Source organism: Lycorma delicatula, chromosome 4 (genome assembly GCF_047948215.1).
Source record: "Lycorma delicatula isolate Av1 chromosome 4, ASM4794821v1, whole genome shotgun sequence".
In the NCBI taxonomy this organism is placed as follows: Eukaryota; Metazoa; Arthropoda; class Insecta; order Hemiptera; family Fulgoridae; genus Lycorma; species Lycorma delicatula.
This window is the reverse complement of record NC_134458.1, coordinates 72,740,844-72,768,595: the sequence shown is the minus strand read 5'-3', so window position 1 is coordinate 72,768,595 and position 27,752 is coordinate 72,740,844. Positions and strand designations below refer to the sequence as shown.

General features: G+C 30.1%; 1 protein-coding gene across 1 annotated transcript; it reads left to right on the top strand.

Annotated features, from left to right (window-relative positions):
* The first annotated feature begins 352 nt into the window (after nt 1-352).
* On the top strand, nt 353-27,752 carry trsn (translin). Its single transcript, XM_075363340.1, has 5 exons — nt 353-600; nt 9,257-9,350; nt 16,762-16,974; nt 23,772-23,851; nt 27,298-27,752. The coding sequence occupies exons 1-5, from the start codon at nt 538-540 to the stop codon at nt 27,553-27,555; spliced, it is 708 nt and encodes a 235-aa protein (XP_075219455.1). The 5' UTR covers nt 353-537; the 3' UTR covers nt 27,556-27,752.

Sequence of the window (27,752 nt, the reverse complement as noted above, 5' to 3'; positions counted from 1 at the left end):
AACTTGATCCAAATATTAACATTTTATAAACTAATAAATGAATGAATTATAAGAAGTTTATGTAAGTAGCTTTGTATATCCTGTATTATTTACAAATTTTAATAATTTACGTAAATAAGTTACTGCCACGGACAAATTCACACTCTTTAATCCTGAAATGTTATATGTATTAAATGTTTATTTAGATTTAAAAGTAAAGATAAGAGAATAATATTTTTTTTAAATACAATATGCTGAATATTTTTGTTGACTAATGTGCTTTTTTTTATACAGATACCAAATTTTTATGAATAATATTATTAAGTTATATTCAGATATAAAAAAATTGTTAGTTCACTCGGCTCTTCTCTTTAACTTCTTTGGCGTCATTTCATCAAACCGTACCGTAACCTAAATGTTTTCTTTTGAAGTAATTTAGTGTACGTTGTGATATTGACAGTAGTTCTGTAAATTTGATCTTAATAAAAATATAATGTATAAGATCGTTGTTATTTGAGAAAATTATTAAATTTTTTCTTGTCAGTAATCCCTTTAATAATGGCGCACCATTCCTTTACCAGTTTTCAAGAATTTTTAAATAAAGAGCAAGATATTAGAGAGGTTTGTTGAAATTTTAAAATATTTTGATTTAGATAGTTTTATTGATGGACATTTTTTTGATGTGCGCATTTAATATATTTTGCATGTGAAAGTTTATTATGCAATCTGTTGCAAAAAAAAATTAGGTGAAAATGGTTTCAATTTAATGGAGCAATCTGTAAGTTTAATTTAGTTTTGTTAGCCACTATTCTGTAGTAGACATTGGATGATATATTTTTTTTATATTGTTACTATATAGAGAGTTACTGGGAACAATAGTTTATATTATATAACTAAGTTGCCAGTTAAGATCTATTCACTGATGCCTTATTGTTGTATATATCGTACTTCAAACCTTATACTATATAATCTACAATGTATGATTATTGACTCGGATTTGAGGTGTGTCAAGAACACAAAAATTTGACTAGCAAGTTAAAATCTGTGTTAAACAAACAAGGTTGTTGTTATTTACACTATCGTATCGTTAAATTCTCTGTAAAACCAGATACACAATTATGTTTTGTTGATTCGTTTAAAAAAATATTACATTTATATATATTTTGTATTGTATTTTTCAACATATTGTCATTTGTAAGTTCAAAAAATATAATTAAATGAATGTTTAATGAGGGTCAGTGTAATATAAATGTAGCCTTTTCTATGTTATAGCTAAATAAATCAATCTTTTCAGTTTAAAAGAACTACAAATAGAAAATTTTTACCGATATTTTCATTGGTTAAAGATCAGCAGCTTAGTGCTTACTTACTGTTTCTCCACAAATCCTTTACTGTACTTATTATTGAATCCGAAGACCACACCAGATTTGAACTGGTCAGTTTTTTGAAGAGCCTTTAATCAAACAATTTTTTTGCATTTAATAATTTTTCTAATGAAAATTATTGCAATGCATTATTCCCTGCATTTATTTTTATTAATACTTACATATAGTAGGTATGATTTTTTGTACAAACCATTTTCGGACTCAGCCCATCGTCAGGTACATTATATTAATCCATAAATTCCACATGTCTTTCAAAATTCATATGCATCAGTCCATTGTTGATAATATTCTTAAAGGTATGTAAATCCTCAAATAATGTTAATCTCCTTCCTTTGTTTATTTGCTTAATCAGTCTTACAATATTATGTTCTGGAAATGTACATTTATTTTTTAAACAATAAGTTGCCATATTTGATTGATAAATTTTGGATCTTATGTATACATTTCTCTGTTGTTTCTACCTTTCAAAAATAGATTTTTTTCATTAGTCCTGTATAGACTTTATAGCAAGATGTACATTTTATTTCATAAATGCCATTTCCATATATTATCATTTTTATGGAATGGAATGCAAAGTTGGCAGGAGTCTACCACTCCCTACTTTATCGCAGAACCTGGACAGAGTCCCTTGCTGCTGGATCCTTCCATTCGGGCTTGCTTTCAAAAGGGTTATTTCTAATCTCGGATCTAATTTCTCAATTTTTGTATATTATTATTATAGTGAATTTAAGACTGATTTAATTGCATTCCAATTCCGTTGTTATACCAGCGTTAGTTATCATTTTTATTAACATTTATAATATTTCAGATGGTTTTATTTTTACTTATCCAATATGCAATACCTATATCATTCTTAACAAATAATCTTGTTATTTTGTTAATACTAAAGGAAGGCTGATCCAATTGGTAAATTTTTTTACTTTCTTTTGTCTTAATTCTTGTTTTCATAATATTACTAATATATTTATCAATATATCTATTTTCTTTATTGATCTGTTTTATGATGGCTATTTCCTATTTTTTCACCCCTTGTTGAATATGTTTATTCTTTAATCTCTTACATAAATATATGAAAGCACCATTTTTATATGGAATGTGATTATTTGAACTGTAACTGTTGATTATTTGATTATTTGAACTGTGATTATTTTATATGTAGTGATTATTTAAACCACTAGTTTTTATAATTTTCCTGTAAAAGGGCATGATTATTTCATCCTTGTTTTTGGTTAGTTTGTGTTCTAAGTAATTCTTTGTATTATTTATCTCTTTTTCAATAATAAATTGAATTTTTTCATTAATTTCATTAAATGACTTCAATAACTTATCCAAATTAATGTTTTTGTTTTTTGCAAAACAATCGTCTATATATCTCTCATATTAAACATTTATGTCAGTCGTAATGTTTATGTTATAAACATTTTTGTCAAATTCTTGTAAGAAAATTTCTGATTATTTACTAGTTAATGGGCATCCTATAGGTGGGCCATCTGTTTATATGAAGTATCCCTCATTAAATTTGAAGTAATTTTGATTTATAGTAATTTTTAATAAATTCATTAATTCTTCAATATATTTCTCATTGATGTTTTTGTTTCTTAAATTTAAATTTAAATTGTTTCTTAAATTTAATTTTTTTAGTCTAGCATATGTAGATATAGATAATTTTTAGAATTTATTATGATTCATAACTTTTTTTGTAGTAATATAAGGCTGTAAACATTTACCACACATTGTTACAAAGATGATTATGCTGTTACTAAGTTTAGGATGTGCCAACACAGATCTGATTAATTGCCTATGTATCACAATTTATTTTTAATATTGCACATCCCAGTTTTTCTGACTACTTTTTGTCACCTTAGAAATTTTAATTTTTTAATGTTCTGCTGTAATTTTGAATATCACATCCTCCTAAAAAACAATTTCATTGTAGAAGGGTTAGTGAATCTCCTTATCACAAAAAAAAACAGAATGATATAAAAAAATAGTGAATAGAAACCCCCGAATAACACTTAAGTATAAAAGTATCTCTCAAAAGACAATTATTTGCCGTGAATCCGAAAAAAATTGATATACAAAGAAACTGAATACTATTTGTTATTCTCAAACTTCTCCAAAACACAATTCTTCGCTTCAAATGTTGAGAAAGGATATTTAATAAATTAAGTAGTGCAAAATTTGAAAATAAATTACAAAAAATCACTTGCCATGGAGCTGTTTCAGTTGCAAAATAATGTTATTCTAAATAGATGTTGCTCTTAACCGATTGAGTAGTTTGCTTCTTTTTCATGTTTTTTTCTAAACCAGTTGTTTGTTATATTTTGAAACAGCTCCATGGCAAGTGAATTTTTGTAATATTATTCAAGTTTTTGTACAGCTTAATTTATTAAATATTATTTCTCTGTGTTTGAAGCTTAGAAATTATTTTTTAGAGAAGTTTAAGAGGACCAAATAGTATTCAGTTTCTTTGTTATCAATTTTTTTTCAGATTCAAGGCAAACAATTTTTTTTTTTTTTTTTTAGGGATACCTTCAGACTAAGTGTTTTTTGGGGGTTTGTATTATTTACCATTTTTTTATATCATACTTTTTTGGTGATAAGGAAACTCACTAACACTTTTACAATGAAATTGTTTTTTTGGTGGTAGTGATATCAGTTTTTGTTATATCCTGTTAAAGTGCATGTCGATTGTTTTCTTGATTGAATGGTCAAATCATCTACCCAAATCCAGTTAATATTCTATTATATTTGTGTGCGTAATTTATTAAACAGTTATTTCATAACAGAATCTTTTGATAAGTATCCTAGTATTTTCTGAACCCTGATAGCTTGCACCATCTGATAAAATATAGACAAAACATACCCCTACTTGCTGTCGGAGAAGAATAAAAATGGTGGTTTCATTTTGCTTGAGGAGAAAAGAGTAACACGTGATTGTAGCTTGCATCATCTGACGAGATATATATGAAACACTTGCTTCCTGTCTGAAAAGAATAACTGTTTTCATTGGCTTTTTGAGAAAATGTAGAAACATGTAAACATGTCAATTAATGAATATTTAATTGTGAAAATAGCTTTTATGTAAAGAAAATTGCATAAAAATGCGGTATTACTGGTTATCAAGTTGGTGTGTGTATTTTTAGTGAACGAAAAGTCGTGACCTTTCATAAGAAGCTTAACCATTTCTTAAATACTCCCTATTTGTCATTTTCTTGTGTTTGAATTTTTGTCGGAGATTCACTCAACTCCCAAAGAGGGAGTCTTTTATTCAGTTTACTTGAGCATTTATTTTTCTCTCAAGGAAAATATTGATAGAGTAAACTCATCTTCATTCTGTTTATTTCTTAAAAGATTTTTATAAAGTTAGTAGTTCTGTATTAATAGATTACTATAATTATTCATGAAGTTTTAAAGTATACATTGTAGACTACTGTGGGGTAACACTGTTCGTGTTTCATTACGGTATTCAGTACTCTACTAATTTTAATAATCATGTTAGTATTCCTTGGGTGAATTAATGAGCATGCATGTTTGTTAACTAAATCCCTTATGGCCGTGAATTGTTTGTATATCTTGTGCAATATTAAAATTAAGACTACACAAATTTAACATTAGGTGTATGTGCATAAGTTCTGTAAGCATTACACAAACACCTATAATTATGATAAAAGGTTGTTATATGATGAATGTAATAGTAATACTACATATAAAGTGCTTCATAAATGTTTAATAAGCTAATGCTTAAAGAAAATGTTTACATATGAAGAAAAATTGCTACAAAATTGAGGGAAAATACAGAAATTATAGCTTTGGCTGATTTGTATGATTCATTTGTAATTGAATTTGTTCATAATAATTCTTATATCAAAAGCTCTAGAAAAATAAATAAGCCAACTGGAAGTTTTAGACAGATTTCTACAGGTTATAACAATTTAGATAATCGCACAATAAACAGTCTAAAATTTATATTCATTTTTATAATTGAAATTATATTTATCTGAAATGAATTTTTATGCAAATATATTGCCATTCAATGATCTGCGCACAATAGCAATAAAATATAAGAATAGTTGGTTTATGTACATTATATATGTGTATAATCACTAAATTGAAATTATTTATAGTATTAAATTAACTTTATATATGTAGTAAATTAGTCCAATTTACTATATATATATATATACAGTTTATATCATTTGAAATATAAAGCCTTTGATAAAATAAAAAAAATAATTTTTATTAAAAAAAGAGAACTAGTTGCCATGATACAAAACTGTACAAAAATAACAGCTTGGTTGCTCGAAGCAGACAGTCACTGCATGGCATTATATTACTCTTTTTTTTATAACATTAGGCTTATTCAGTAACTGAGTATTCTGCAATACAGTGTGTTTAACTATTTTCATAAATAGCAAAAATTCTTTCCACATTTAAAATTTATTACCATTTTGTTTAATTTCAGACAATTACTTTAAAAATATTTAGCATACTTATAAATATTTCTTACTTTATACAGTACAAAAATGAACAGTTTATACCTTTATTAGTAGATGATTATTATTATACTCCCTCCTCCATCAAATGAATCATAAAATGTATGACCACTTTATACGAATAAAGGTTATCAAAATAATTTTATTTGAGTTATATTTATATCCACTTCTTGTAATGGGTATTATTATTGATAAGGCTGATAGTAATAAACATCATCATTAAATAATAGCCCAACATTCTAAAAATTATAATAACTTGTTAACAGCTTAGTCGTTATAAATGCATTCGTAGAATAGCTAAGTAATTTTTTTTTGCGTTGTTGACTAATTATTAATGTTAAATTTTCATTTTCAATAAACTGCTATAGTTCAATTTGTGGTATGACTGGTATAGTCGTTTCCTTCTGTAATGTGTGGCTTGATAATGGATGTTTTGTTGTATTGAATTCGTATGTTTTTTTTGGGTTTTTTGTTAATGAATTTCATTTTGCAATGGCAGAATTTAAATCCATAATTAAGAATAAAAAGTTCTGTAGTCAAGCTCATGAATAGTTAATAATGTATACAATTTTATGAAGAAAAAAACTATAAAGTTAGGAAAATTATATGACAGACATTATTTAATATACATTCAAGAATATGAAGGAAGATCTCCTGCAGCTTGTGAGATTTCAAGATCACCAATTCAAAAACTCCAGAAAGAAAAGCACAATCTTAAATTTAAATCGCAGTAGTGCTCATTCAGCACACCGAAAAAAAATTAACAATGTTCAGAACCAGTTAACGAATTAGATAGTTTTTATCAAGGCATTAAAAGACAAACAATTAACGAGACTTGTCTAAAACACAATGAACTGCCTACATTAAATAAATACGTAAGAACTTCAAAAGAGTATTCAATTTAAAGATTCACACTACACTAGCAGTTATCCTGAAAGAGTTAGGGTTTAAGTTGTGTAATTTGGATTTATGGTATATTTTAACATCCCATTCAACAACAAGATCGTGGGCGAATGACAGAGGTGCAGGGTAAAAGTTTTGATTAATAAAGGTGATCAGTTAACCATAATCCACACTGGAAGAGAAATTGGGTTCATTTTGAATGCAATGTTAACTTGAAAAACAAGTTCAGAAAGTGGAGACTGTCACAACTGCTTCAATAACAACAATTTTATGAAGTGGGCATTGAAAAAATTAATTCCTGGTCTTCACTCCCAGTCAGTGGTTGTTGATATGTGCCATATCATAATTCACTTCTAGAGAAGCTTCCAAATTCAAATGATAAGAAAAGTGGCATGAAAATTGGTTAGAAAAGAACAACATTCTGTTTAATAAAGCAATGTTAAAACCACAGTTGTATGACACAATTAAAGTACCATTCAAAATGGAAACATACATGATTTTATGTGACAATAGTGGACAATGTGGGACAATCCATTTATTATCAATATCAATTATGTTACCTTGCATGTTTAAAGTTGCCGTATGACATCCGTCCTCTGGACTTCTCCTGCAATAAGTCAGGTAACCATCATCTGCAGTTTAAGTGTTGCAAATGTACATTCAAGGATACTTTTTAGAACATTTTCCATTTATCATGCATGGTGATGACCTATTTATATCACCACATGGTCCATGACACATATGTTTACAAATAATGTCATATAATAATGGGTCAACATTTTTATCAGGGACTTAGCAGATATGATAAGATAAATTTCATCAGGTCATATTTTAGTTACTAACCATACCAATATGTGACAATGAGGTAAGCCTCATTTTTGTCACTCGACATTAGCGCATAGCAGTTAACTGAACCAAATATTTCTTTTTTGTTAATAAGGTCTAAGAGTTTTTTCATTTTCAAATGGAAAGCTCCGGATATAATATTGTGTCTGTCAGCAGATTTTTGACCAGTGAATAGTTCGTGTTTTATTTTTGACCATTCAGGATTGCACATAAAGGTTAAAAATAAATCTGGATGCCCATGTATGTCATAGCATCTTGAGAATTCTCATGCATATTCTGTGGTAGACCAGTGAATGAAGAAAGTTTGACAATATTAGTATGAAGAAAAGTTTGATCAGCATCAGAAAGGAAGTAAATTTGTAAAAATTGGTGATCGACACCAGGTGCTAACAATAAACTTCCTATGCAATGGTAAACTTGACCTTGAATTTTAAACATAGGCATAAAATTCCCGTCTACAATTTTTTAGCACCAAAAGAAGTCATCTGAAATAAAGTGTTGTATTTTCCAACATTATCGAGGAAATGTTTTGACAAAGGATGAGATTCTAAAACTAAGCTGTTGATTGGTTCTGGTAGCTCATTAAGTGTAGGAAGTGAAACTTTCGCACCAGACCAACAATGCCAGGTTCTTCATCTTTCCATTTCTTGCAAAACAATGATTGCACGTTTTAATCATTGCACCAATTTGTAAATCTTTACTATTAATATAATCCAAATGAGGATCATATTCAAAAGCAGATCTGTACTTTAAAGTGGCTTTCCTATATTGTAGAGCATCATAAAATAGATCCTCACACTCTTCCATAGTCTCATGTAAATTCAGTGTAGACATTTACCTCACATCTGTAGATTTTGTACTAATATTACATCTGTTTCATTTCGGCCTGATTTTAGTAAAAGAACTCAACATACTGCCAAAGTAGATAGATAAGTAAATAAATAAATTTGAATAATCAAATATTTATTGCCTATCACTCTTGAGAAATCAAATACAACTGCGTTAACTTAACTACTATACATATATCAAAGAAACGAATTAAAGTTGTCTGATATTCAATAATTAACAATTATCAGCAGCTTACGTTCTCAAGATTATGTAGACTGAATTTAGTACAACATGTCTGTCACCTAGCAGAGAGCCAAAATACTATGTAAAAAGTTATTGCGCCTAGTGGAGAGTCAACATACTATGGTATGGAGGCAGTGAAGCATTATCTTTCTTTTTTTTTTTATTGATTGTTGAGATGAAACATATCTATAAACCTTCTCAGTTATGCCAAGAAACATGGGTAAAAATTTGGTTGCAATTGATCAGGTAGTTTTTTTGTTTGTCCCAAACAATACTCTGTAATACTGTTCTCTTCCTTCAGGTGATTTAACAGTTATATGTACCAAAAGAACCAGTATTAGTAATAAAAGAGATATTTTTATTGCCACACTCTTCATACATTTTGGAATTCAGTTTTGTGTGTGTCGATTTTAACTACAGACAACTTTCATTTTTTTCACGGAAGTCTAATAAATCGTGAAGGATTTTAGTTGTTCCTTAGTAAGTAGAATCTAATCTGTGATCTGTATTAATACCAGAAATTATTACAAGTAATTTTTACTAAATACTAATTTTATTTATTTTTATTTTTTATAGCAAATACGAATTGCCACTAAGGAGATTGAGCAATATGTTAGAGATATGTTGATAACACTTCAAGCAATCCACAGTGAAGGTGGCCTTCAACGAAGTGAGTTCTTATATCTTTATTATCTTATTATCTTTTGTAATTTATTGAGTATTTTAGTATAGAGTTATAATAAATGAGAAATGTAACAAGTGAAACTTTATTTTATTAAATTAATGTGAACTGAGATAATTCTGGATACAAGTAAAATAAGTTTATTTTACCAAAAATGTTTGTTTTAAATCTACCTTACTGTAAAGGTGGTTTTGGTTAACAGATAGTACCTCCAAAACAGGTTCATTTATATAATATTAAAGGTTTGAGTTTTGTGGTATGTATTGTATCAAAAATTATATTATAGTTATATCATTATACTTATCTACTGAAGACTTCAACAACTTTCTACAAGGTTTGATAAAAAAATTGGCGGAATTTTACTTTTTCTCAAAAAATCTTTATTTATTCATTGTACCAATGCTTTTTCCAATCTTCAGAAACACCTCTGGAACACAATTTTCAGTGTGGTGTTTAGCTCCTTCAGCAATTCTGCCTTTATCTCTTCAATGTTGGCAAAGCATTGTCCTTTCATGGTTCATTTCAGTTTCAGTAATAGAAAGAAGTTACAGGGGTCCATGTCTGGCGAATGCAGAGGTTGAGGCATCATGACAGTGTTGTTTTTATCCAAAAATTCACAAACAAGCAGTAAATTGTGAGCAGGTGCATTATCATGATGCAATTGCCATGAATTTTTTCGCCTTAAATCCAGGTGTTTTTTTTTAGATTACTTCACACAAACGGCATAGAACTTCCAGTAATCTTTATTGACCATACGACCTGGTAGCAAAACTTTTTGATGCATTAAGCCATTGAAATCAAAGAATACAGTGATCAGAACCTCCACATTCGAACTTGACAAGCTTTTTTCAGTCTTAATTCAGGAAGCTTCCATTGGGATGATTGACCCTTTGTTTCATCATATCCATACAGCCATGTTTCATCACCAGTTATGACTCATTTAAGCAGTTCTAGATCGTCATTCTCTTCATTCAGCAACTCCTGAGCAATGTTCATTTGGCATTGCTTTTGATCAAAATTCAACAATTTTGGAACAAATTTTCCTTCAAACATTTAATGTCCAAAACAACCAAAAAAAAAAATTGCTTGGCATGAGCCAAATGATATGCCAACATCATCAGCAACTTCTCTGATAGTGATTCGATGATCAGTTGTGTTGGGATGTCCAGGGTGCTTGTCATCTTCAACGTATTCATGGCTCTCTTGGAATGTGTTCCACTTATAAATGCTTGTTTTATTCATAGAAGAATTGCCAAAAGCAACATTCAACATTTCCAATGTAGTGCTGCACTTTATTCCATTCTTAAAGCAAAATTTAATGCAAATTATTTGTTCTAGTTTTTCCACAAGTTAAAAATCATCGACCATACGAAAACATGTGAGCCTTTCTGAAAGCCAACAATAAACTAAGCATCCAATATGGCTACTATGTAAATATTTGTTATGGATAAGTATACCAACAAAAAAAATTCTGAAAATTGAACTTATACAGCATGGAAAATTTTAAAATTTCATGTATTTTTTATGAAACCTTGTACATATGTCAAAAGTGATGTTATATAATTCTTGGGGAATTACATGGATCTTAAAATAGATTTTAATTGGAGCTTCAAAAATACACCATTTACTTGTAATTTTACACTCGCCAAAGACGTACCTGTTCAAGAAGATCATATTTTGATTGCCATCATATTTAATTTTCCAAATATTAACTATGGTACCAGGTGAGCATCTTAAAACTGAACTGAGCCAGCTTGAACTGCAATTATTTGAGGTCACCTTTAATGCTGCTAGTCATTATTACTTGTAGCGCTACTATTGGTTATGCATGTTGCTACTCCCATCTATTGTCAGTTGTAGACTGTTCTTGCTTCCTGGCAGTATAATTTCCTTCTTGCATTGTAAAACTCCTTATTTGATCTAGGAAAGGGTTGCTATAGTGGAAGCTTATTTAGGAGCATTTAGGAGCATTCTGTATCCTTTTAAGGAACATGTAAAATATTATTAGAAGATTTTCTGAATTCCAATATCATACCAAAGAGTAGCATACATGATTTGGTTAAAAAATGGCTTACAATGGGATAGGTTTCAAAACAAAATAGTCAACCTTCCATCATTAAGATTCTTGAGGCCATAGCCAATATTGAAAGAAAAATGTTAAAAAAGTATGCAAATTATCACAATAAGGTGGAGTAAAGTACACAACACATCTTGATGTAAGATTCTTCATAATTTAAATTTGAATCCATATCATATTACAATTGTGTAACAACTTAAGAGAACAGATAAACCAAAGTAAGATGTCTTTATTATTGTGACAGGCTTCTCAAAAACATAATCAATGGACAAATAAACCCATTGCTATATTTCATATCAGATAAAGCACAGTTTCATTATGTGGGCATGTTAAATCGCAGAACACCAGGTATTGGATGAAATCTTCACCAGATGTTTGAGTGTCCACTTTACATTGAAAAAATTGGTGTATGGTGTGTTGTTTCTGGTTATTGTATAGTGGGGACCAAAATTTTTTGACAAACCTGTCAATAAGAAGTGTGCTGTATAATTTTTGAGAAATTCTGCACACAGTTAACAGGACGTGAAAAAGAAAATGGCTACTTCCAACAAGATAAAGAGTCATTCCGTGTCAAGTGGACCAGGGGTCCCCAGTCGACCATCTCCAAACTTCATCAGATTTTGTGTGGACATTTGCTGTGGTCTTAAATGTTATTTTACCAAATTGTAGCTCTATATCTGCTATTGCTGATTTTCTGTGACCTCTTGAGAAAGGGTACTTACTGGTAGTTCACGCATACATGCAAAAAATTCTAACTTTGACTTATAATTTTGAAGGCAATAATAAAGCTATAGGTTTGAATTTTAATACATTTGGTTAACATTTTACACTGAATTCAATTATGTTATTCACAAGTTTTTTTTAACACCTGGTTTTGAGATATGCAGCTAAAATTCAGTTAAAAAATTGTTGCTACATTTTATAAGTCAAAGTTTGAGCTTATATAATTCCTTATCTAGTACTTTAAACAGAACAAAATCTTTTGTAACTTATAAAAGGGCTCAAACTTTGACTTCCAAATTGTTGCGACAAATTTTTGGTTGAATTTCAGCTGCTGTATCTCAAAACCAGATTGAAAAAGAAACTTGACTAACATATTCAGATTTTTTTTTTTTTGTCTTCAGTCATTTGACTGTTTTGATGCAGCTCTCCAAGATTCCCTATCTAGTGCTAGTCATTTCATTTCGGTATACCCAAACATCCTACATCCCTAACAATTTGTTTTACATATTCCAAACGTGGCCTGCCTACACAATTTTTTCCTTCTACCGTCATTCCAATATTAAAGCGACTATTCCAGGATGCCTTAGTATGTGGCCTATAAGTCTGTCTCTTCTTTTAACTATATTTTTCCAAATGCTTCTTTCTTCATCTATTTGCCGCAATACCTCTTCATTTGTCACTTTATCCACCCATCTGATTTTTAACATTCTCCTATAGCACCGCATTTCAAAAGCTTCTAATCTTTTCTTCTCAGATACTCCGATCGTCCAAGTTTCACTTCCATATAAAGCGACACTCCAAACATATACTTTCAAAAATCTTTTCCTGACGTTTAAATTAATTTTTGATGTAAACAATTTATATTTCTTACTGAAGGTTCGTTTCGCTTGTGCTATTCGGCATTTTATATCGCTCCTGCTTCGTCCATCTTTAGTAATTCTACTTCCCAAATAACAAAATTCTTCTACCTCCATAATCTTTTGTCCTCCTATTTTCACATTCAGTGGTCCATCTTTGTTATTTTTACTACATTTCATTCATTTTGTTTTGTTCTTGTTTATTTTCATGCGATAGTTCTTGCGGAGGACTTCATCCATGCCATTCATTGTTTCTTCTAAATCCTTTTTACTCTCAGCTAGAATTACTATATCATCAGCAAATCTTAGCATCTTTATCTTTTCACCTTGTACTGTTACTCCGAATCTAAATTGTTCTTTAACATCATTAACTGCTAGTTCCATGTAAAGATTAAAAAGTAACGGAGATAGGGAACATCCTTGTCTGACTCCCTTCCTTATTACGGCTTTTTTCTTATGTTCTTCAATTATTACTGTTGCTGTTTGGTTCCTGTAAATGTTAGCAATCGTTCTTCTGTCTCTGTATTTGAACCCTAATTTTTGTAAAATGCTGAACATTTTCTTCCAGTCTACATTATCGAATGCCTTTTCTAGGTCTATAAATGCCAGGTATATTGGTTTGTTTTTCTTTAATCTTCCTTCTACTATTAATCTGAGGCTTAAAATTGCTTACCTTGTCCCTATACTTTTCCTGAAACCTAATTGGTCTTCTCCTAACACTTCTTCCACTCTCCTCTCAATTCTTCTGTATAGAATTCTAGTTAAGATTTTTGATGCATGACTAGTTAAACTAATTGTTCTGTATTCTTCACATTTATCTGCCCCTGCTTTCTTTGGAATCATGACTATAACACTTTTTTTGAAGTCTGACGGAACTTCCCCTTTTTCATAAATATTACACACCAGTTTGTATAATCTATCAATCGCTTCCTCACCTGCACTGCGCAGTAATTGTACAGGTATTCCATCTATTCCAGGAGTCTTTCTGCCATTCAAATCTTTTAATTCAGATCCCTCTCTTAAATTCAGATCCCAGTATTGTTTCTCCCATTTCATCCTCTTCAACTTCCTCTTCTTCCTCTATAATACCATTTTCTAATTCATTTCCTCCGTATAACTCTTCAATATATTCATATTCCACCCACCTATCAACTTCACCTTTCATATATAAATCGGTGTACCATCTTTGTTTAACACATTTTTAGATTTTAATTTATGTACCCCAAAATTTTCCTTTACTTTCCTGTATGCTCCATCTATTTTACCAATGTTCATTTCTCTTTCCACTTCTGAACACTTTTCTTTAATCCACTCTTCTTTCGCTAGTTTGCACTTCCTGTTTATAGTATTTCTTAATCGTTTATAGTTCCTTTTACTTTCTTCATCACTAGCATTCTTATATTTTCTACGTTCATCCATCAGCTGCAATATATCGTCTGAAACCCAACGTTTTCTACCAGTTCATTTTGTTCTGCCTAAGTTCGCTTCTGCTGATTTAAGAATTTCCTTTTTAACATTCTCCCATTCTTATTCTACAATTTCTACCTTTTCTTTTTTACTCAGACCTCTTGCGATGTCCTCCTCAAAAATCTTCTTTACCTCCTCTTCCTCAAGCCTCTCTAAATTCCACCGATTCATCTGACACCTTTTCTTCAGGTTTTTAAACCCCAATCTACATTTCATTATCACCAAATTATGGTCGCTATCAATCTCTGCTCCAGGGTAAGTTTTGCAGTTAACGTGTTGATTTCTAAATCTTTGCTTAACCATGATATAATCTATCTGATACCTTGCAGTATCGCCTGGCTTTTTCCAAGTGTATATTCTTCTATTATGATTTGTTAATTGGATTAAATTTTCATCTCGTTTTACGTGTTTAATTGCTTCATCAATTTCTTCATATACACACTCTACCTCATCATCATCATGGGCGCTTGTAGGCATATAGACGTTAACAATCGTCGATTTAGGTATTGATTTTATCCTTATTACAATGATTCTATCACTATGCATTTTGAAATACTTTACTCTCTTCCCTACCTTCTTGTTCATTACGAAACCTACTCCTGCCTGCCCATTATTTGAAGCTGAGTTAATTATTCTAAAATCACCAACCCAAAGTCACCTTCCTCTTCCCACCGAACCTCACTAATTCCTACTACATCTACATTTAGTTTTCCATTGCTTTCAGCTGCGCAGTACTCAGAGGACTGAGTGATGTTGATATGGCCGTTTAAGTCGTCATGACCCACACCCTTAACAACTACTGAAAGAGCTGCTGCCCTCTTTCAGGAATCATTCCTTAGTCTGGCTCTCAACAGATACCTCTCCGATATGGTTGCACCTTCGGTCCAGCTACTCTGTATCACTGAGCACTCAAGCCCCCTCACCAACAGCAAGGTCTCAGGATTCATAGAGGGGGCTTATTCAGATATAGCATAAAAAAGTACCTACAGTACCAAAATTCGAATCTGTATCTTTATTATTGACATCAGAATTGTTAATCAAAGATAACAATTTTTACATGTGTTTACATTGTGATAACAATTTTTACAAACTATAACTACCCCTTTTTTCAAGAGGCCACAAAAATCAGCCTAGCAAATAGAGCTGCAATTTGGTAAAATGGCATTTCAGACCATGGGGAACCTCCATCAAAAGTTTGATGATATTTGGAGATGATCAATTGAGGAGAATTTTCAAAACAGGACCACTTGACATGGAATGATCCTAGAGCAACATGTCACACATCAAATGATACACTAGCATGCATTTATGCCACTTTTACAGAAGATGAACTGATTAGCAGGGCCAGTGACCTGCAGATTTGACTAGTTGGTGATTTTTTCCTTTGGGGCTATATGAAGGATAGAGTTAACAAATCAAATCCCCACACTATTGATGAATTGAAGGTGAACATTCAATAAGAAATCAGCAGCATTGACAATGTTTTGAATCAGGTGACTGTCAGTGTGATCACTCAAGCACAAAAGTGCATCGCTGAGCAGGTCGCTCGCTTCCAGCAACCTGCTTTACATTTCTTTTAAAAAATATGATAAATATATAGATTTTACTAATGTAAATGTACTATTTTTTCTATATTACTATATTCTATATTTCTTCAAATATGGTGATGTACTAGCTGTGTCAAACTATCAAACTTCTTCCATCTATTACAATTAAAAGATTAGCATGGAACATAAAGGAAAAATGAAGCATTACCTCAAAATAGTGTAACAGCTGATTTCATAAAACTATTTTATTTATGTTTTATGTGTTCATGAAATATTGGTATGAAACATTTGGTATTGCATACAAGAACATGTTATTCATTCTTTACTTTCTAAAAATTCTGGTTAATAAAAAAAATAGCTGTAAAAAAAACCTAATCAATTAAGTAATCATAAAAAATTAGATTCTGTCAATATAAGCTTATTTTGAGAATTTTTTTAAAATGTTTATTTATTTATTTTTACATAGATAGTTGATATAGATAGTGAATGGACTTTAATTCAGTTTTTGTTATTTTGTGAAAAACAGATTTTTTTTTTAATAGTTTGTTTTGTATTAAATACCACCAGCTTATTCTTTTTTACATGTTTAACCTTAATGAATAAAAGGAAGTGATGTAGTTATTTGTACAAATTTTTTATGTAAAGTAGACTAATGATTTACCAAATTTTATGTTTTCATTCATACTACTAATTTAATAATGTAAATTTTTTTAAATTTTATTGCATAGTTCCTGAGTGTTGTGAAAAATCACGAGCATTGCTTGAAAATGTTCGACAAGGATATGATAAATTAAAAGTTAACGTTCCTAAGAATGAATACTACCATTATAATGACCATTGGCGTTATGTGACTCAGCAGTTATCATTTCTTGTCGCACTTGTTGTATATTTGGAAAGTGAACGACTTGTTACAAGGGAAGAATTTGCAGACATTATTGGAGGTATGGTTTAAACAATCTTTTTTTTATAATAGTTGTTTTTTGTTTTTATTCTTTAATTAACATTTTTTAAACTGCTATATATGTTCATTCAGTACTAAAAAAGGAATTTATTGAAACCTGTGCAGACTAGAATATTACTGTGTTTAGCAAGTCCAAAGAATAATTGTTTCACATTCTGCTTTTTTATTTTCTGAGTTTTCGAGTTAATGGTTTCATAAACATTTTACTATAACTTATGATATATTTTGTGAAATTGTAGTGCACAGTAGACCCTCGATGTATGACCACTTCTCATAACAACCAATTTAAAGCCTCCTCCTTAATCTATAAAAAATGTGCAATATAAAAGTTAAACAAAGAAAAGTCATGTTTACTGTGATTTATTTATTTATCCTTAACAGTAATACAACACATCCTTCTTTCCTCCTTAACTTTTTCTCACCATCTTACTCACTGTTTCCTTCCTACTGAATACTCTTGTATTCCAATGCTGTTTTAACCATTTCACTTTGAACTGTATTCTATAAAATGGTACATTACTAGTAAAGCAGGTGATTGTTTAGTCACGTAATTTCATTGAAAAATCGCTGATAAAATTTCCTTCATTTAGTCTAAATATACACAATGCTTAGGGCTTAATTTACAACCTTTCTTTAGGAACCAATTAGGTTATAAAAAGGCCTACTGTAATAGGTTTATCATCAGTCAGAACAGTTTAGTTTCTCTTGAAAAATAATTTTGTGATCACTACATATGAGATTTAAAGTTATTAAATGATCCTTTTCCAGTTAAATCAAAACAGAAATAAACTAAATTTTTTTTTAATTCAATAATGCTACCGCTCCTAGTTATATAATTACTAAAATTATTGATAAAATAATTAGATCAAAAATGAAATTAGAATATAAATATAATATAAAAAATGGGTATGTGTTCAGTTTTTGGTCAAGGTCACAGACACAACGTTGTTTGAAAAACCTCAGTTTTGCCGATTTTCCAATAACGGGCTAGGATTTGTCAACAAATCAGTGAATGGTGTTATAAACAACATAACCCAAGGTTGTTTATTATTACAATTCTGACCTGTGTGCGAATGACGATTTCAGCTGTTTTTCAGTCTGTTCTCTTCGTGCGTTGGGTGTGTTAGCCTCGGTCCTGTGTACATTGATAACAAAAAAACAATGAAGACTTAACTGAGAATAATTGATTAAACATTACATTCTCAAAATAAATAAAAAAACAGGAATTCAAGCACAATTAACTTACAGCATGAAAAACATAGCACAATCAGTCTTACCGAGCACAACATTTTACTTAAAAAAATAATCTTATTTTAGTTTTTATATATTATATCCGACAATACAGAAACAGCTGCGAACAGTAAGTAAAAATTAAATAAAGTCTTTAAATAACTTAAATCTTGTAAAGAGCTTGACCTGACGATTTATTGATAACAAAAAACAATGTACACAGCACCGAAGCTAACACACCAACGCACAAAAAGAACAGACCGACAAACAGGTGACATCATCATTCGCACACAGGTCAGAATTGTAATAATAAACAACCTCGTGTTATGTTGTTTATTACACCATTCACTGATTTGTTGACAAATCCTAGTCCATTATTGCAAAATCAGCAAAACTGTGGTTTCTCGAACAACGTTGTGTCTGCAACCTTGACCAAAAACTGAACAGTATGAGTTGATTTATAAATTAAATAGATTAAATATAAATAATAAAACAAAAATGATAAGCTTTGATATAAGTAACATCTACTCAGTATTCATATTGATTATACAGTTTCATTAATAATATAATAATAATTAGAAATATTTGTAAAGATAATTATTTTGAATATAATGGTACATGTTATACACAAAAAAACACAAAAATCAGTAATATCAGAAATTTATCTACAAGAGTTTGAAAGTAAAATTGTCTATGGTATAAATCATGTGCATAACATTTTATCATGGGTCAGATGTGTAGATGACACACCTACACATCTGACCCATCAAGTGTCATACATCGAGGGTCTTTTAGTTATATATGAACAAAGTATAAGTAATGAACACAAAATATTTTAAATAAATTAAATTCTATTCATGAAACATTAAGATTTACATATGAAATAACAGAAAAATAAAATATTTAGATATAAATACTAAAATAAATGAAAATAATCAAATAATAACTGGAATATATAAAAAACCTACCTCAAACGAAATTATTATAAACAAAAATTCCAACCATGCTTGATCTCAAAAAATTAATAGTTTTAAAAACATGATAAATAGAACAATAAGATACACAAACGATAAACAAGACTTGTATAATGAAATAAATAACATAAGAATGGATATGATATTTCATTGATCGATAATATATATAAAAAATACAATTCCAAATACTTCAATAAAATAAACATCACTACATTAAAACTCATAAATGAAAATGAAAAGAACAAAAATATTTATATAAATTACTCCTACACAAATAAAATTATAGAAAACTTAATTAATACTTATAATGATTAAAAATATAAACCTGATAACCATATAATAAAGCCATATAACCATATAATTTAAAATATTATAATAAGAAATAGTAAAAAATAAATACAGTTCTTCTGGTGTTATAAAATGAAATGCAATAATAATGAAAAAATATATATTGAAAAAACAAATAGATCATTTAAGGATAGATTTAATGAACATCTCAGGTCATTTAAAAATAAAAAAATAGATTTCTCAAATGTAGCAGACCACTTAATTCTTAAGAACATATTACTAGTTTGGAAAATAATTTAGAAATAATTGAAAAAGTAAACATTGAACGTGAAAGTAATAATAAAAAATTAGAAATTTTAGAAAGATTTTATGTATATAAATATAAACATAAATTCAGCCTAATGAATCTGCAGACAGAATTTTAAGGGGACATTTTTATAAATATTATTTAAGTTGGGAATACATTGATAAATAATTTTTAATAAATCAGATAATCAGTACAGTACTTTATTGACATATTGACAGCATGTTAACATGACACAAGATTTTATATAATATTTTAAATTTAAAAAAAAATTTTTTGACAACAAATATTTGTTCTAAAAATTTTAACGTATCATGTGTTTTAATATGTAAATGTAAAAAAGAAAAAATTACTATTGATGGGCTTAGGCTTGAAAGTGCTTCAAAAATGAAAAAAAGTCAGGTAAAAGTGTTCTGTAATTCTGTACTTTGTGAAGTGGCTGAATAAGTTTATATTATATAATTAGCTAGAATTTACATACAGAGGGAATTGGACTACAAAAGATCTAATTTAAATAAATTAATATATACATTTATATATATATATATTTTTTTTTTTTTAATATACATGTTCATTGTATGATTGCTACTTAGATTTTTCTGTACTTATTTAATTTCACAGATTTAATGTAGAAAAATTTCATCAGTTACTCATTAATTGAACGTTTGTCCCTGCTTTCAGCATTCTCTAGTTATTTAAGCTGTAATACACTTCAAACATAAGTTGACCATCTATTTTGTATTTTTCATCTCTCAGCAGCCATCTCTTTATTTCTGCATTTCTAACTTTCATCTTTTCTGAATCTCCTTGTAGATCTTTGCCCTCAGATTATTTCTGTCAAAATCAGTTTCTTACTAAGTTTCTGGTTCATAAAACGTCTTCCTTTTAACATAATTTTATCCATTACAGCTTTAGTTTTATGAATGCCAGAATTTGTAGTTCGTAGGTGTTTTGGAGTCATTCTGTTGGGACAATCAATGTTCTCTAGTTTTCTGACTGGCAACCGAAGTATCTGTCAGGTAAAGCCAGCCTTCTAAAGTCCTTACAAAATATAAATACAGATAAGCTCTGATAGTGTGAAGTACACATACATTAGCTGTATATAACATGGTTTATATTAAAGTTATGCTTTTCAATCGACTATTCCAAACCTGCCTGCTTGCTGCATTTCTTGTTTATGACTATCTAAATTTATTTTAAATTATGTCTGCCTTAATTAATTACTGGTTTATAAATAAATAATGAAATAAGGAGAAAGTAAAGAATCTTTAAGATTGCTTACATATTTTACATTTCCTTATTCAACCTTGCAAAATAGAGCTTTTTTTTATAACATGAAAGCTGTTATAAATCTTATGTATTCCTAAAACAGTATTGTTTCTTGTATTTGAGTAATTATCTAGTGGTGATTCTCTGCTTATATTAATTTATTCTTGCCAATCCTAATTGTTAATTTCAGAACAAAAATATTTGAGATTATTTTATTTTATGTAATTATTTAGTACCGTTTATATATATATGATTATACCAAGAGAGAAAGGTTATGATCTAAGAACTTGTAGTTATTTTCTTTAGTAATGTGGTAGTATATATATTTTTGTAATATTCATTACTATTTACAAGGACGTATAGAAAGTAACACCCATTTACATATCTTTATTTTGCACATTTATTCCTATTCAGATACTCGGTCACATATCTACTTAGTATGCTAGTTATTGCATTCTTTACTTGGATATTATTACTATGAATGTTTGTGTAAATTGAATAAGAAAATAGAGAATGCCATTTCATGTGAAGTGAGACCTGATCTGGTCCCTTAATGCAAGAAACATGTGACCATCTGATATTCATCATCAAATCAAGGAATTTTATGGAAATGTGATGTATGAATCATCAGTATGACAGTAGTATTGAAATTTTTTTGCAAGGTGAGAGAATGTCTATGATGAACAAGACCTGTATGTCATTACACATGATTTACTGCAATCTGTTGGGGAATTAATAAAACAAGATGAATACATTTGATGAAATTACAGAAAAAGAGAAAAATTGTTTATTTGTCTCGTACTATTATCCGTGAAATGGTTATTATTTTTCACAGGTACAGAAAAATTTGTGTGAGGTAGGTTCCTTGAAGTCTTAGCAATAAACACAAAAACCTGTCTGGATGCTGCATTGTCATTTTTTAATCGTTACACAAAGCGCAGGGATGACACCTAATACATATAATAGAAAATGAAACCTGGATTTTGTATGCTACATCAGAGAGTGAAGATCAGTTTGTGGAATGGCATCTCCTCATTCATAATCCAAACCACAAAAATCTAAGCAGGTAATCTGCTCAAAAGATTATGGCTACTGTTTCCTGAAACCAAAAGATCCACTTGTTGACTTTATGTTCCATGGAGTCACTGTAAATGCTGATGCATGCTGTAAAATATTAAAAACTTTCGGCAGACCATTCCTGATCACGGGAGGACTTGTCTGATGTCATTTTGCTCTTCCAAACAGTGGACGGCCTCATGCATCGGAGAAAACAAAACAGTTGCTCATAAAATTTAATTTTCAATCACCTAGCCTACAGCCCTGACCTGGCACCTGATGAACATCATGTGTTTACCAAATTAAAAGACTTTTTGGAAGGAATGTGTTTTGAGAATGATGGAAACTTGAAGAAAACAGTAACTATTTACCTCAATGAACTGGTGGCAGAAAAATATGATGTTGGAATATAAGAACTCATCAAAAGGTATGATAAGTGCTTTAATGTACAAGGTGACTTATTGAATTGTAATTTAAGGCTACGTATATAAAATAGAAATAAAAAATTATATAGATAAAATTTTTTTTTAATTTTATATATTATTTTTTTTATTATAAAATGTGTACTATTTTCCAGACAACCTTTGTATCTATAGATTCTATCTTGATCAGGGACAGTCTCTTTCTTGACTAATTGTCCCCCTTCTTCTTCATTCTCTCTTTACTTATCCTTCATCCATACTTTAGATAAATATTGTGGAAATTGTGTGAGCCATCACCCTGCTTTATCTGTGATGCCATGCTGGCACATTCTGTTTGCTCTCAGAGTACCCATTACTTTATTGTGATTCAACAGAGAAGCAACTCTGCTAGGTTACTGCTCAGGGACTTTATTTATTTTCAGGTGATCACTCAGAAAGCCCAAATAAAGGCGTAGATTCCTAATGGATAAACCCCTTTTGTCCTTAAGTCTAATCTAAAATTTTATCCTTATTATTATTAACTGTCATGATGTAATCATTTTATTTTATTTTCTTTCTGAATTATTTTTTTCATGTAAAGTAACTGCACTACTAACAAAAGTGTCCAATTTATCTGTTAGCACCGAATCCATAATTATGAAATATGTCATCTTTGGAGAGTATTTAATAAAAGTCAGAAAAACATGTGACCATTACTGGTTACATTCTCATCATTGAATGGGTTAATGAAAATGCATTGGAAGGTATAAATTTGATACTGAATATGTGTTAAAGGTTTGTCTATTATGATTAGAAATTCAATAAGTTCTAAGCTGGACAAATCAAAAGTCAGATCAGTTGAAGAGAGAAAGAGGTAATAGATTACAATAATTGTTTATCGATGTAAACTGTGTAATTAAATTCTTTTTAAATTGTTTATCCCTTAATGAAACATGCACTGTACCTCCATTTCAGTTTAGTGAATTCTCCCCCAATAATCTATGGAATAGCAGGCCAAATCAACAAGCAGAATATCTAGTGTTAACACCTCTATTCTATTTCGCACGATGCATTAATCTTTTACCATAACAAATAAGCTGTTATCTTAAATTGTATTACTAGTATATCGGGTATAAACTTCATTTTAAGTTGTTGCATGCCTGTATATCTTTTTTTTTTGTTTTATGTTATTTAGAATAACAGAAAATTTTGTGAATGAACTTCTTACATTTTTGCTTTTCTTTTTTTTAAATAGTTAAGAGTGTTCGAGAAGAAGGATTTCACGTTGATTTGGAAGATTATCTTACTGGTTTATTGCATCTTGCTTCTGAGCTGGTATGTTCAATTAGCCTTTTGATATTGTATATATAAATCAACCGTATTAAAAATTCTGTGATAAGTCAAAAGCAGGATTGTTCAGTATACAGATTAATGAGGTGTACTTAAAATCACAAAAATTAATTAAAAAAAGAAAACGGTATTTTATTCAAATTAAACTTTTGTGTACTTTATTGGCTTCACAGAGTACTGAGTATAATTTATTTTTATATAGTATCCAAGTAGATACATACTGAACTTAAAAACAAAAATAATATATAAAATATCGAGTAAGAAGTTTAAATTATTTTACAACACCTTGTTTGGTTATTTTTTAAATTTATAGTTATTCAGATTTCTGTTGTATATAACGCACTTTGTTGTGACATATATGTAATGATATATTAGTTTTATATAGTCTAGAAATAAATTTTCACTCGTATAGAATTTATGAGCAGCAGTATCACCAGTCGCTGCTATTATGGAATCCTCTGATGGGAATTTGGCTGAGCCATTTCTAATTCAGGTGGATAATTTCTTACACCACACAGTTACATACATGGGCACAGGTTTCTTTGAGGATGCCTTAGTCCATTCTCAAGTGGCAGTTTAGAACACGGAGGAAAAGTAATTTGTTGTACAATGCAGTGCGAACAAATTAATCTGAACAAAGGGATTTTTTGTTCTGTTGTAGGGAATTTTCATTCTGTGGCAGACTACTTGCTGTTTGATGTTTGAGATTATGTTATTAGTTTACACTCAAACAGAATTAGTGGTTTTTGTGCTTTTATAATTCATTGTCAATTAGTTTTTTGTAACCTTGTGAGTTTCTGTTATAAGTTTGTTATTCGTTTCCAGTTAAAACAATAGATATAACCCCACGAAAGCAGTAAAAAATTATTGCTTTTCTCAACACACCCAAATGACTCAAAGGCAGATTGCCAGTGAATGTAGTGCGGGATTAGGTACTGTAAATGAAATTGTGAAAAGGTTTAGGGAAACAGGTTCTGTCTCCAAAGAGAAAAGGAAAATATGGACAGAAAAAACCACGCCCATACAGGATCGATTACTAATAAGAAAAAGCAAAATTAATCTACAATTGTCAGCTCTTGACCTTAATAGGGACTTCAGAGGCAGTGGGACTAATGTTTCTGATATGACAGTTCATAGAAGATTGTTGGCAGTGGAAAGGATTGCTCTGAAACCTAAAAAGTAGCAGTTACTTACTCAGGTTATGAACACAAAAAGACTTCAGTGGGCAAAGGAACATAAAGAATGGACTCTTGAAATGTGGAAAAGGGTTATTTTTTTTCAGACTGAGACTCGTTTGTTTGTTCAAGGGGAGAGAGTAGCCTACATTCGTAAGTCAGCAGATGAGAAGACTACTACACCAGCATACTTGCAACTAGCTCCCAAACACCCAGCCGAAAAGATGTTTTGGGAATGTTTTACACATGAAGGGCCAGGAGCACTTATGCCTGTGAATGGGATGATAAAATCGGACAGATACATTAACATATTACAAAGAAAAATAGTCCCACTTATGCAGAAGAACCCAGAACTCATTTTCCATCTGGACTTTGCATCATGTCACACGTCAAAGAAAGCAAAAGAGTTCTTCAAAAACCAAAACATTCAAGCACTTTTGTGGCCATGGAACACCCCTGACCTGAATCCCATTGAAAATGTATGGGCCATACTAAAAAGAAGACTTGGGAAAATGAATTGTAGCACAAAAACTGACCTTAGTTCAGTGATACAGGTTTAGTTTTGATATAAAGAAATAAAAAATCATTGTTCGATCTTATTTGAATCAATGCTAAAGAAGATTAATGAAATAATAAAAAACAAAGGAAGACACATAAGCTATTAAATTTGAGTAAGTTTGACTGTTAAACATTTTTTATTTTAAAAATAGAATTTTCTGTTAAAAATACTGTGTTTCGTTTAATTTGTTCATCACTGTACATTTGATCTGGCCAACAGAGTTATTAATCACTTGTATTCTGTTTCCTTCCTGGGTAAAGATATCTTCTTTATCTCCCACCTTCTGTGGAAAAGTAGGTATAATGGATGCCCACTGCTTCGAGGGGTATTGAACTATGTTAGATGGGGGTTGTTTGTCCCATTTCATTATCTGTGATTAGACTATCCCTTTCTCATTATTCACTCTTTTTCCCTAATTGTGGATATTTTCTCCTGAAGTTTTTTTAAGCATATACTGGATGAGTTTTTTCCTCCATGAATTACCATTCAGGTATTACTTCAGAGTATGAATGAAGATGATAAGTATGAGTGTAAATGAAGTGTAGTTTTGTACAGTCTCAGTTAGACACATACCTGAGATGTGTGGTTAATTGAAATCCAACAACCAAAGAACACCGGTATCCATGATTTGGTATTCAAATCTGTTTAAAAGTAACTGCCTTTACTAGGACTTGAACACTGGAATTCTCAACTTCCAAATCAGCTGATTTGGGAAGACGTGTTCACCACTAGACCAACCTGGTGGGTTAGATTTGGACATCTTAGTTATACTTAATGCTAAAAGATAAGATGCTTCAAGTGTACTTTTATCAGTATGACTTCATTTACAATTAGAAGCTTGTTGATTTCTCAAAGTATGTAATTTTCTTTCAAAAAATTCCAAAGGCTTGCTTTTTATGATCCAAATGTTTAGTTTCCAAGTGTCAAAACAGTTACACTGTTGGACTGCACGCTAAAAGATTTAAACCTCAATTGTTATTATTTCAATAAAACTACACTTTTAAAAACTTAAATAAAGGCACCAGACACACGCTTCACATTTGAAACTAGAGGCATTCTGCAATCCATTACATCTCTTATACTCAAGAGCATGACATGTTCAAATATGGGTGCTCTCACAGCAGACCAAATTACAAGGAGTACATACACATCAAGTTGGAACCTGTAAATTGCTCATGTTTGTACACTTCATACAAGCATATTCATACCTGTCGCTATCAACACAGCCAAATAGTTTTAAATAGGTTTCACTGGGTTGGGGATTGGGGATCAGAAAATATTCATTATATTTTTTTTTTTTACTTTTTGGGGTTCATGGGAGCTGAAATGGTTGAGAATCACTGGTCTAGTTTATTCTTCACATAGTGCAAGGGTGACCCTTTTAGATTCAAAATCATAATCCAAGCACTTGTTTTTTCTTTTTTTATTCTTATCCTAATAACTTCTTGTAATTAAAAAAATGCAAGTTACTGGTGTTACCTTGGTTGCATCAGACACCATTAATTTATTAAAAATAAAATTTTTAGCCTTCTCTCTCCCTCCCCCACCCTCACTCCTTCCCTCTCTCCAGAAATTTGGCTCTCAGAAATTTACATTTTTTTTTTTTCATAAATCTTGATGTAGAATAAAATTTCAATTTTAGTTATAAGTTTTAACTAGAGATTTAATTTGCTAACATACGTTTTACAATGTTTTAGGCTAGATTAGCTGTGAATAGTGTTACAAATGGTGATTACTCTCGACCTATCCGTATTTCACAATTTGTAGCAGAACTTAACTCTGGATTTCGACTTCTAAATTTAAAAAATGATATGTTACGAAAGCGATTTGACTCGTTAAAGTATGATGTTAAAAAAATTGAAGAAGTTGTTTATGATTTATCAATTCGAGGTTTAAAACCTGTTGAACATTCTGGAACCAGTAAAGAAGACGTTGATGAATCTAATAAAGATTAAGTTCTCTTCAAAATTATAGATTGATTTTGGGATTGTATAAAAGTTCATATTTTCAGATTGTAAGAGAAAATGGTGTTAAAAAAATTCTGAGTGACTTTAAACTTTATTATAATTTGTCAATATTATTTGTTTTATAAGCAATTTTGTACATTACCCTTCTTTTTTTATTGTTTAAAAAATTTTATGTTTTACCATTA

Bases quoted from the DNA above. Each gene is read 5' to 3' on its own strand.
- trsn (XM_075363340.1), top strand. From the start codon at position 538: ATGGCGCACCATTCCTTTACCAGTTTTCAAGAATTTTTAAATAAAGAG. The intron at 9,351-16,761 runs GTGAGTTCTTAT...TTTATTGCATAG, and splicing joins TGAAGGTGGCCTTCAACGAA to TTCCTGAGTGTTGTGAAAAA. The intron at 23,852-27,297 runs GTATGTTCAATT...ACAATGTTTTAG, and splicing joins TGCATCTTGCTTCTGAGCTG to GCTAGATTAGCTGTGAATAG.